Source organism: Vipera ursinii (assembly GCF_947247035.1).
Source record: "Vipera ursinii genome assembly, chromosome: 9".
Lineage (NCBI taxonomy): Eukaryota > Metazoa > Chordata > Lepidosauria > Squamata > Viperidae > Vipera > Vipera ursinii.
The window spans coordinates 23,311,374-23,323,464 of record NC_139523.1 but is presented as its reverse complement, the minus strand read 5'-3'; the positions used below and the strand labels follow the sequence as shown (position 1 = coordinate 23,323,464).

Genomic DNA, 12,091 nt, shown 5'->3' with positions numbered 1-12,091 from the left:
CTCGTTGTGGTCGTATGTTGAGGACTACCTGTCCAGTTAAAACCACCGCAACGGAGGAAGTTCACCTGTTGAATTTGGCCTCTTTGGTTTAAAGCTCCATGAACAGGAATCTCTCTGATTAACTATATAGCGAAAACCAAGGTTTAGTTCTACTTTTTTCCAGACACACACACGCACACACACACACACACACACAAACCACATGTGTAACCCAGTTCCTTTTAACTCCACATCAGCAGAAAACTGACCAGTTCGTTTTGACTCAGCTGCCTCTCTGCCATCTCACTTGCCTGCGCCTTGCTGGGGCCGACGGGAAGCTTTTGGCACTTGGCAAAGAACTCCCAAGTGAAGAGGCAACCCGCCCTAATGGTCACAACCGACTGAAGGGAAGGATCCTGGTGAGCTAGAGAAAGAAACCATGATCCGCCGGGAGAGCAAGCGGTAAGCCAAACGCACTGAAATCGCCCGTTCTTTCTTTCTTTCTTTTTTTCTCCTTTTAGTCACCGGGGAATTCCTTGGGTGTTTTGTTTTGTTTTTTTCTCCCTAAGTTCCGTGTCATTCTGAGTAAGGTGAGCTCAACTTTATCTTCTCACTTCTCCTCTTTTGCGCTCATGTGGAAGAGGAGGCGTTGCCCTCCATACACCCTTCTGTCGCATGAAGTAAAGCTTTCCCAAGGCGCCAGTTTTGGGGAGAGGCACCGGGCTGACGGGCATCAGGATAGGCTAAGCCAGAAACTTACAAGGGGGGGGGGGGAAGATCCTTCCTTCCTTCCTTCCTTCCTTCCTTCCTTCCTTCCTTCCTTCCTATCCTGGAAAAAGCTTTTCGACTTTTCTACTCGGGAAATCTCTCGCCGCCTAGAAAAACAGCAGCCGATCTATTTGCCAGGCAGCTGGTTCTTCATTCTTACCTGCAGCTCAGGGGGCCCTAATGGCCGGACACCCGCAGGTAAGTTTCTTTTCAACTCGGCACAACTTAACGAGGGGGGGAAAAAAAGAGCCAACTCTAAATTGGAAAATGACAGCTGTCGCATTTGGGGAAAGGTTGAAGGGCACCTTCAGACCTGCATGTTGCTGTGCACAAGACCGCTGGAAAGGTGGGGAGCCTCTGAATTTGACAGCAACTGCCCCAAATTTATCGGAGCGAAATCTTAACGACTCCGATCGCAGAGTCTCAAGCCTGGGCTAGCCGATGTTTGCACTTGGGAAGGGTGGGCGCACACCTGCAAGATGCCGGCACGCAGCAACAGGACCGAGAACGGGAAACTAACTGGAGGGAGGGCAGCAGGGTGGCGGAAGAGAGTCTTTCCATGGGGCTGAGAGGGGGGAACTTGGCAGGAATTCCCACAGGGCCTCCTATTTGCCTTGCCGAATAGCTGGGGTTTTGAAACAGCCAGGCAACCTGAGGCTGCACAGTGTGTGTGTGTGTGTGTGTGTGTGTGTGTGTGTGCGTGCGTGCACGTGCATTTTAAGGCTGCCGGGATGTGGAGCTCTTGAAATGGGCATTTGAGGAACTTGTGCAAGATCGCCGCACAGGGCTGCAAGCAGTTGGCTCAGAGGCCTGTTGTGGGAAATCACCAGAGCCTCTCCAGGAAAAGCAAATGCAACAGCCGCTGAGACTTATATACCGCTTCGTAGTGCTTTACAGCCCTCTCTAAGCGGTTTACAGAGTCAGCATTTTGCTCCCCCCCCCACACACACACATCTGGGTCCTCATTTTTACCGACCTCGGAAGGATGGAAGGCAGAGTCAACCTTTGAGCCAGTCAGGATCAAACTGCTGGCAGCGGGCAGAGTCAGCCTGCAATGCTGCATTCTAATCACAGTGCTACCAGCAGCATCAAAGGGCCCAAGGTTCCTGACCATTTGGGGGGAAGATTTTTTATTTTTTATTTTTTATTTTAATTCCATTTATATCCCGCCCTTCTCCGAAGACTCAGGGCGGCTTACAAGCTTAGCAGTAGCCTTCATTCTATGTATATGCCTGCTTATTAGGGCTTTCACACACACACACCAAGCGGCATTATTACAAAGTCAGCTTAATTGCCACCAACAATCTGGGTCCTCCTTTTACCTACCTCGGAAGGTTGAAAGGCTGAGTCAACCTTGAGCCTGGTGGGATGCGAACCTGCACTAATTGCAGGCAGCTGGTGTTACTTAAGGAGGCATTAGCCCACTGCTCCACCAAGAGGACAGATCAAGGGGTCTTAAATGTTAGAGGAGATTAATCCACCCCTTGGGATCTCCCAAAAGGCTCCTTGTCACTCCATCTGTCTTCGGAGTAGAGCTGCTATGGCTTTTGGTGTGTAGAAGATAAGATGCAAGCATACTTCCACTCCAGAGCTGATGGAGGCACCGGCTGCATGATCCGCCACAGCCCCATTTAGAAAGTTCAAGATTTTCCAACTTGAAGAAGAATATTTCTTTTTGTTTTTTTTTAAAGTGATGGGTGCTTGGTTTCATGTTACCTTCCTAAGCTAATTTCAAAACATCTTCAACCTTCTATTTTCGAGATGAAGATTACACTTGGAGTGAGTCCCTTAGCGCTCTCTGAACTTGGTGGTTCTCTTGCAGACGTTTCATTACCAGACTAGGTAACGTCATCGGTGCTAGCTGATGGTAATGAATCGGTCAGGAAATGTCTGCAAGAAAACCACCAAGCTCAGAGAAGACCAAGGACCCCACCGTTCAATCCTGAACTTACAAATTCTCTTCTATTGTTACGTTGATGGTCTTTGGTGTCCCCTGGCTGATCGACTCGCCTCTTTTATTTTACTGGCTAACTTGCAAAAAAACACAAAACGCCTTTGCCTGGCTCTATCTCTGCTATTGAGGCTGAGCAGAATTATTTAACTGCGTAGGGACTTGGCGATGGACGGCAAGCGATTGGTCCTATTTTGCCCCCCCTCTCTTCTCTTGGATGCCAGCGAAGTAGCCCAGGTTGTTGACAATGGCCAAATAGCAGGGCTGTTGCTTTTGCAGGAGATCGCGGACCGAGGCCGCTGGTAGGATGGATTCCAGCACCCTCCCAGGAGCCGGCAGGATCTACCGGCGGAAGAGCCGACGCCACATGACCTGCCCCAACCCTCGGGAGATCAACCAGGCTTTGGCCTGCATCAGCCTGGGAGAGCTGAATCGCTCCTGCACGCTGGAGGAGCTGATCGAGAAATGCCTTCGCTCCTTTGGTACCGTGGACGGGAGGGTGGGATGGAAACCCCTGCTTTGATTGGGGTGGGTGGCTGGCTGGCTGGAGGGGAAGATGTTCCATAAGGCTAAAGAACCGGGACTGAGTCTAGTGCAAATCAGGCCACAGATACTCCAGCTTACCAGCCAGGAGTATCCCGCCTTTTGTTATTTTCACACATCACTCAAGGCGGAGAGAACATATCCAACACGCCTCCCTTCTCCTGTTTTCCCCACAAAACAACCCTCTGAGGTGGGTTGGGATGAGAGAGAGGAACTCGCCCAAGGTCACTCAACTGGCTTTCATGCCTAAGGTGGGACTAGAACTCGCCATCTCCTGGTGATTGGCCCAAAGGCACCCAGCCGGCGTTCATGTCCAAGGCAAGACTAGAACTGACCGTCTCCTGGTAATTGGCCCAAAGAGGTTCAGCTGACTTTAATGCCTAAGGCGGAACTAGAATTCACCGTCTCCTGGTGATTGGCCCACAGACACCCAGCAGGCTTTCATGCCTAAGGCAGGACTTGAACTCACTGTCTTGTGCGTTCTAGCCTGGTGCCTTAACCTATAGAGTAGACCAAACTCTTAAAAACCAGGAGCGTATTGTATTATGGGGCAGATCTAGCCGTGTCTGCTTGTTTCCTTCAATTTCTGTTCAGCTCCCTTTCTGCCTATGGATAGATCCACTTTAATGCCTGTTTTTCTTTTCCAGATGTGGATGGGAATCTGTGCACCAGCGACTTCATGGTCAACATGACACTAACCATTCACAGCTGGGTGGTCCCGTCTGCAGAGCTCGCTCGCCGCCTTTTGACTTTATATCCTTTGAGGAACACCAAAGAATCTCTCCTTAAGACGTCCCAAAGGTGCTTTTTCAAGAGGCAACTGGAGTTTCTTCGGGGGGTTTTTTTTCCTTGAAGACATTTCGTTTCTCATCCAAGAAGCTTCTTCAGTTCTACATTGCGGTTCGTGGATGAGAAGCGAAATGTTTTCAAAGGGGGAAAAACCAAAGAGTGTCCTGTTGTCTTTTGAAAAAGCACCTTTTTGGGACAATCACGGCTTGGATGACTGAGAATCTCCATAGACACTCCTTAGAATGTCTTCCCGAGGGGCAGCCTTGAATGGGATGGTGGCTTATTTATTTGTTTGTTTATTCATATCATTCATTCATTCATTGGCTGCCCATCTCGCCAAAGGGGACTCCAGGCAGCTTCCAGACATTGAATAAAATGCTGTATAAAAACAATTACCTCTTAAATTTAAAGATCTTAAATTGAAAAATTGCGTTAAAGGTAAAACCATGGCTTGCTGGTGATCCTGGCGGAGCCAAAGCTTCTAAAGGGGCTGATTTTGCATAAAAGGGGTCGATTAGTTGGTGGTGTAGTTTGCTGAGCTGTCAGTTTCGAAGGCTGCCTGAGTCAGGCCTCACGATTTTCCTATATTCTTACAGTACATTATGTCAACCTGGATGTGGGGCTTTTCGTGCATTATACAGTATGAACCTAACAGATTTCTTTGCCGAATCTTCAATCGGACCTCCTGGAACAGCTTCAGAACCAGCCTTATTTATATACTTCAGCGGCATTCTGGTTTTTTGTTGTTTTTTTAAACCGGCACAAAAAGGGATCTCGGGTTTTAGCGCTTGCGATGAACGACAATTGCTAGTGAACAATTTCTGGGTGAATTGCTGAGGCTCTTCGAGAATTAACTTCCTAAGGAGCAATTATGCCAGTGAATTAGTGTGAGCTTTGTAGCAGGAGGCGTATTTCCATGGGGAAAAATGTTCCGCCGTTATGTCCTCTTAGTTAGTACGGTCCTGCTAGAAAGTCTCACATAGTAAAAGAACTCTGTTGAAAGAGAGGAGTGCATTTTAGCAAAGTAGACGCTCGAATGCTTTGCCCAAGAATCTGAGAGCTAATTAAGCCTTAACTCTATTGATCACATATCAGGAATCAGCTCAGGACAAGAATCCTTCACGTCAGCTGAGGATCTGCTACTTTGTCCGGTCTGAACACTCTTCTCATTGTCCTCTTTAATTCCTCCAAGGTTTCTCAACTTTGCCAACTTAAAATGTGTGGACTTCAATTCCCAGAATTCTCCAGCCCCGTACACTTTTAAGTCCCAAAATTCCCCGGTTAGCAAGCTACGGTAGTAGACTTTAAGATGTGTAGACTTTAACGCTCAGAATTCTTCAGCCAAAAGCTGGTCAACGTTAAGGTATATGGACTTCAACTCCCAGAATTCTCCAGCCACACACTAGTAAATTTTAAGTTATATGGAGTTCGACTCCCAGAATTCCCCTGTCAGCAAGCTTGTAAACAATAAGATGTATGGACTTCAACTCCCAGAATTCTCCAGACACTCAGCTCCAATCTGAACTTTTGCTTTGTTTTCAGCTACTGGCTTGTGAACTATCCGGAGGCCTTTCACCTGGACCCCCACCTGGAGGAGGTGATCACAGAAATCTTGGAGGTGGTGAGGAACCAAGGCCCAGCCGAACACTGCAACGTGCTTGATGCATCCTGCATGTGAGTGGCGACAACCAGTTCAGAAACAGGAATTGCTCTGTGGAAGGGACGGGATTGGCACGGCGAGACTCCGTGTGCTGCTGTTTTATTTTATTTATTTATGTATTGAATGTACTTGTTTTGCAAAAGGGGGCCTTTGGGTAGAGAAAAAGGGGGAAGCTGAATGCATCCCATATTAATTATAATATTAGCTCCACGATACTTCAAAAAACCTGCTGCGTATAGGTAGTCCTCAACTTACGACTGGTCATTTAACAAAAATTCAAAGTTATGACGGACTTCTGAAAAGCCTACTTCAGACCTAGCCTCGGAGTTACCACTGCTGCCCTGCACCCTTGGGGTCACGTGGTTGCAGTGTGGGCTCTTGGCAACCTGTTTGCACTTACAACCGATTGCCAAGCAGTCTGTAAATCATGCGATGGTCATTTGTAATCTTCTCTGCTGGCTTCCCCCAGAAAGTCAGTGGAGAAGCCTGTAGGGAAGGTTGCAAGTTGCTGTGCCCTGATGTCCCCTCTCCTCCCAGCATGGAGGCGGAGAGGAGTTCTGTGGTGGGGTGGAGAAAGGGCGCTCGCAGTCATTGAGCAAAGTAGTCACGCAGCCTTCTCCCTTAGTAGCTGCTTGGTGGTGCAGTGGTTAGAATGCAGAACGGCAGGCTACTTCTGCTGACTGCCAACAGTTTGTCAGTTCGAGTCTCACCAGTTCAAGGTGGACTCAGCCTTCCATCCTTCCGAGGACCCGGATTGTTGGGGGGCAAATATGCCGACTCCGTAAACTGCTTAGAGACGGCTTTAAAGCACTTTGAAGTGGTATATGTCTAAATGCTATTCCTTCCTCCCTTCCTTCCTTGATTGTTCTTAGAAAAACAAGTACGTTCCAAGTATCTTGAGTTATAAAGATACACCTCGCTATGGAGGCATGAGGGAATTGGGTCTCATCTATCAGAATGAGATGGGCGCAGGGCAATTTACAAAGGATCCTTTTCAATTTTATCTTGTAGATGTCTTCTTACTAGAGGGCATGCTGGCTGGGGAATTCTGGGAGTCGAAGTCCACAAGTTTTAAAGTTGCCAAGGTTGAATGCGCCTGTTCTGTAGCAAACTTTATTTTGAATGCAAATTCCTTGGGGGAGGAGGAGGTGGAAGGGGGGAGCTCCAGGATATTACCCATCCTTTAAAAAAATCTTCTGATTCAATGGCAAGGAAGAGTGATTCAGCAGGTTCTCCAAAGACGTTGCCCAATCACGGTGAGGCTGTAAAGCAGAAGGAAAGTCCAACGAACGTGTCACTTGGTGGAGATGGACCAAGAATGACGAAAAACCACGGGTGTTGCCTTAAAACCCGTTCTGAGCTTCCGTGGTGCTACTAAGCCTTCTCCTGTTCCTCAGGAGAACTTGAAGGTCCTGCTTCTCAGGTTCTCCTTGCTTGATCTCCAACCGCTTGGCCTCGTCACCTCTCCAACGCTTGCTGTTCAAAGGAGCCGCAGATCTCATTCCTCAGGAAAACATCTGCCTTCTTCATCCTTCCCCTTAGACCATCCCATCTTTGCACAGCTATCCATGGAAGCTAACATTTCTCTAGTTAACTCAGGTGCACACCATCCACACCCTAGCAGTTGTGTTGGTCTTGTTTACACAGAGCGCTCTGCAGTTCCACAGAGAAGGTCCTCTGGTCTTGTGAATCTTTGGATACTTGGTCCCTAATGAGTCCCTTCTTGCGCTTGTTCTTCCTCCAGGGTGAGCCACACCTGGAACCGTTCTCTCAGTTGCCAGAGCAGCCCTGCCAGTGGCAAGAAACGTAAGGTCTCTCTGCTCTTTGATCACCTGGATCCAGGTGAACTAGCCGACCACCTCAGTTACCTGGAATTCAAGGCCTTCTGCCGTCTCTCGGTAAGCAGCTGCAGAGGAGCACCAAAAGCTTTGCAGGATGGATGGATGGATGGTTATGAAAGCCTTTCTCATCCTTGTATCTTTTACAAATATCTTGGACTGGCGGGGGAAATTGGCTGGTTGAAGACAATGCTAGACATAGGAAGTCTCTGTGTTGAGGATGGCTGTGTACCGTATATATTAATCAGTGTGTCTCAGCCCTTGGTGCTCTCTGAGCCTGGTTGTCTTCTTGCAGCTGTTTCATTACCCACACTAGGTAACATCATCAGTGCTGATGTCACCTAATTTGGGTCATGAAATGTCCACAAGAGAACAACCAAGCTGAGACAGCGTCAAGGACCCCACATTTCATCTTGAGCTACAAATCTTTTCCTTTATTGGAATCCAGTCAGCAGAAACAGTACGTCTGTACAACTTAAAGTTGCTGAGGTTGAGAAATGTTTGATTAGATCATGGGCTTCAAAACAGGAACTTCCTCAACCAAAGGGAGACGTTCCTACTCTGAAACCAGGGTGATCCCTCTTTTTTTGGAATAGCAATGGTGATGGTTATCCATAACCAGCTAAGAGGTTTGTTGTTTTTCCCATTTGAAGGGTGTATGTGTGTGTGCAGGTACATCCATCTGACCTAAAGTAAGTATGAAGGTCCTTCATACAAAGAAGGTAGGACAGAATAACAGAGTTGAAAGGGACCTTGGAGGTTTTCTAGTCCAACCTCCTGCACAAGTGGATGTACGGTCTTTTCTTAAAAGCCTCCAGTGATGAAGCACCCACAACGTCTGGAGGCAGATTGTTCCACTGGTTAATTGTTCTCCCTGTTAGGAAATTCCTCCTTAGTTCTAGGTTGCTTCTCTCCTTGATTAGTTTCCAACCGTTGCTTCTTGTCCTGTCTTCAGGCGCTTTGGAGAATAGCTTGACTCCCTCTTCTTTGGGGCAGCCCCTGAGATATTGGAAGACTGCTATCACATCACCCCTCACCCTTCTCTTCATTAGACTAGCCATACCCAGTTCCTGCAACCGTTCTTCGTATGTTTTAGCCTCAAGGTCCTTTCAAATCCACATCCTTGTGAACTCTCAGCCTTCCTCCTTCCATTATATATATTCAAGTTGGACAGTATTTAATATTTTATTGTTATGTATATGTAGGGTGTGGGTCTATACATATGTTGTATGTAGTATGTTTTGGGCGGGTGTCATGTATGTGTCTCACTTTGAGAGCGGGCAACTAAATTTCATTTTTGATGTGCGCCATTGTGCCCTTTATCTTTATCTTATCTGCCACAAGACCTTCTTCCTGGCATAAATTGTTGGCTGGTTCTTTAGGATAATGACTGCGGTGAAGGAAAAATATTTCACCCTGTGGTGGGGTCCAATGCAGTCTTCCATGGGAAGCTCAGCATGGCTGGCTGGGGAATTCTGGCGGGAAATCCACCCATCCTAACCATGGTCACGGATGAGAAATATTGCTTTAAGCATTTTAACAGCAATTGCCTCCTTGACCTTTAGGGTGCAATTATGCATCAACCCCGTGTCTGGCTGCCCAATTTGGGTGATTGAAATGTTGTGTTAACGCTGACTGCTGCCATCCTGTCTACTGATTTTTCCCTGGTCTGTGGTTGATTTCTGGCAAACAACGCCCCAAGCATTGTTGACAACTGTATCCTTGGTAGCACCAGACCAATATCTAATACAACATACGACATTTTCTTCCCCCCCCCCCGAGCGCCCAGCCAAAACTTACTAGTAAGCCGGGACCTTGTGTACCAACCATCTAGAGGCTCACAGGAAATGTGGAAATTTCCTGTCTAGTGGAAATTCCAGATCAAGCCATAAGATAGGGCATGCGTCTTTCTGAGCTTTTCTGTCTGTGTTCGCAGCTGGTACCAAATTCTGCCACCCTTTCGGAGAAGGCTGTAGAAGAGGAATTCCAGTTGTGAGCAGTTAGACTGTACGGGTGGTCCTTGCCTTAAAAACTATCTGTTTAGTGACCGTTCGAAGTTACAACAGCCCTGAAAAAAGTGACTTACGACCGGTTTTTACGCTTAATGACTTTTGCAGCATCCACACGGTCATGTGATCAAATTTTGAGTGCGTGGCAACTGGCATGTACTTATCACGGTCTTGGGGGGGGAGGTCATGTGATCACCACTTGCCATCTTCCCAGCCGGACTTCCGGCGAGCAAAGTCAATTCGCTTTGCTTAACAACCACATAACTGACTTAACAACCCCATTGATTCACTTAACTCCGGGGGGGTGGGGAAGGTCAGGCAAAACTCCCTTAACAGCTGCCTCATTTAACAGCAGAAATTGTGGTTGTACATTGTGGACTTCCTATATAACTGGCCTGAAAATGGCCTGGAGACCATTAGTGGATCCTTACAACTTTGTCCTCTGCTTCCGAAGCCCTTTCAAGAATTGGCATCAAACCTGAATGTGATCCAAAGGGATACAGTATATGACTGAAGATCTGAATTTTAAAAAAAAGTTAACCAAATATAAATGTAATTAAAAATTGGAAGGCAAGAAAGCAATTGCTTATCCCCAATTTTTAACTGGGGTAGCAATTTTTGGAACCTGTTCTACTTGCTCACCGCAAACCTCTGGGCCTGCCACTTGAACCCAGTACTGCTCTCCACCTTGAAATGTCTGTGTATCCTGTGTCCCTAGAAGGAACCAGCGTACAGGTCGTCCTCGACTGACTTCATTTAGTGACCATTCGCAGTCACAACGGCACGGATAAAAGTGACTGAAGACCGTTTTCCCCCATTTATGACTGTTGCAGCTTCCCCCACGGTCATGTGATCAAAATTCGAACATGTGGGATCCAACTCATAGTTATGACAGTTGTCCCAGAATCACGTGATCCCCTTTGACAAGCTTCCAACAAGCTAAGTCAATGGGAAAAGCCAGATTTGCTTAACAACCACATTACTAACTTAACAACTGCAGCGATATATTTAACAACGCTGGCAAGACAGGTTGTAAAATCCGGCAAAATTCACTTAACTAATCTCTCGCTTAGGCAACAGAAATTTTGGCCTCCACTGTGGCTGTACGTCGAGGACTACATGTATTGCCACACATGTAGAATTTTCCCACCTACAGTTAGAGAAGCTGGATTAACATAGTAACAGAGCTGGAAGGGAGACATTGTAGGTCATCTAGTCCAACACCCCCCACTCAAGCAGGAGAGCCTACACCACTATGGCTGAATGTGATGAGCATTCTCTTCGCGGTAATAACAAGAAGCAGTGGCCGTAAGAGACAGGGTTTTAGACGCGTACAAGAACATTGCCACAAACGTGGAAGGACCTCCCTTCCCACTATCCGTCCAGCTCAAAATCAGCGAAGGAGACATCCAAAGCGGGTGTCCCTTAAGTGATTTCAAAGTGGCATCCCCTGATGACTCAACTGGAAAACAGGACCATGGATTAAGTTAGGACTCGGTTTAATCCAGCCAGACCAGTTCTTACCTTTTAATTTTCTGTTGGGCAGTACTTGGATTTCCAGAATTACGTGCTGCGTGGATCTGTTCATGGAATCTCAGCCCTGGAACGCGCAATTACCCTGTTTAACAGCATCTCCCAGTGGGTGCAAGTGATGATCCTCAAGCGTCCCACACCCCAACAGCGAGCAGAAGTCTTCACCAAGTTCATCCGTGTGACACAGGTAAGGTCCCACTAGAAAGAAACAGAAGTGGGAGCGTGGGCCATGCAGCGGGGGGTGGGGGGAAAGAGACCTATAGAATGGAGAAGAACAGAGTTGGGAGAGGCCCGTCCTGTCCAATCGCTTTGTCAAGCAATAACATTTGATGTTAGCAGCACTGAAAAGCCCATACGTCGGAAACTTGAAAACTTGTTTTCTTGAAAACTTCCCGTCTTGGAGCACCCACGACTTCTGGAGGCAAGCCGTTCCGCTGATGAATTGTCCTCTTCTTCTTCCTCCTATTGCAGAAATTAAGGCAGCTGCAGAACTTCAACACGCTCATGGCAGTCGTGGGGGGCCTTTGCCACAGCACCATCGCTCGCCTCAAGGAGACCCATGCGCTTCTACCTTCCGAGGTTACCAAGGTAAGGAAAGAATCCTCCTGAGGAGAAAAAGAGAGGAGGTTTAGTCTTGGTGAGGTATCCTAAAGGTAGCCATGTCCAAATTAGAATTAGAATAACAGCGTTCGCATCCTGGCTCTCGACTGTCCACCACAGGGCTCTCCAACCTTGGCAACTTGAAGACTGGTGGACTTCAAGGTTGAATGTTGAGGCTTTGGAAAAAGTGCAAAGAAGAGCAACGGAGATAATAAAACATATGAAGAACGGCTGCAGGACTTGGGTTTGGCTAGCCTAGAGAAAAAGAGGACCAGGGGAGACATGATAGCAGAGTGCCAGTATTTGAGGGGCTGCCACAAAGAGCAGGGGGGTCAACTTATTTTCCAGAGCACCAGAAAACAAGACGAGAAACAACGGATGGCAACTAATCAAGGAGAGAAGCAACCTGGAATTAAGGAGA

The 12,091-nt window shown here is 47.4% G+C and overlaps 1 protein-coding gene across 1 annotated transcript in view; it reads left to right on the top strand.

Moving 5' to 3' along the window:
• Positions 1 to 293: 293 nt before the first annotated feature.
• Positions 294 to 12,091, top strand: part of RASGRP4 (RAS guanyl releasing protein 4) — a 26,053-nt gene continuing 14,255 nt past the window's right edge. Inside the window, exons 1-8 of the mRNA XM_083369447.1 lie at positions 294 to 441; positions 2,978 to 3,185; positions 3,858 to 4,001; positions 5,126 to 5,181; positions 5,573 to 5,704; positions 7,435 to 7,588; positions 11,084 to 11,257; positions 11,542 to 11,658. Of these exons, the coding sequence (XP_083225573.1) occupies positions 419 to 441; positions 2,978 to 3,185; positions 3,858 to 4,001; positions 5,126 to 5,181; positions 5,573 to 5,704; positions 7,435 to 7,588; positions 11,084 to 11,257; positions 11,542 to 11,658 (1,008 nt within the window). The 5' untranslated portion in view covers positions 294 to 418. The remainder of the gene's footprint in view (positions 442 to 2,977; positions 3,186 to 3,857; positions 4,002 to 5,125; positions 5,182 to 5,572; positions 5,705 to 7,434; positions 7,589 to 11,083; positions 11,258 to 11,541; positions 11,659 to 12,091) is intronic.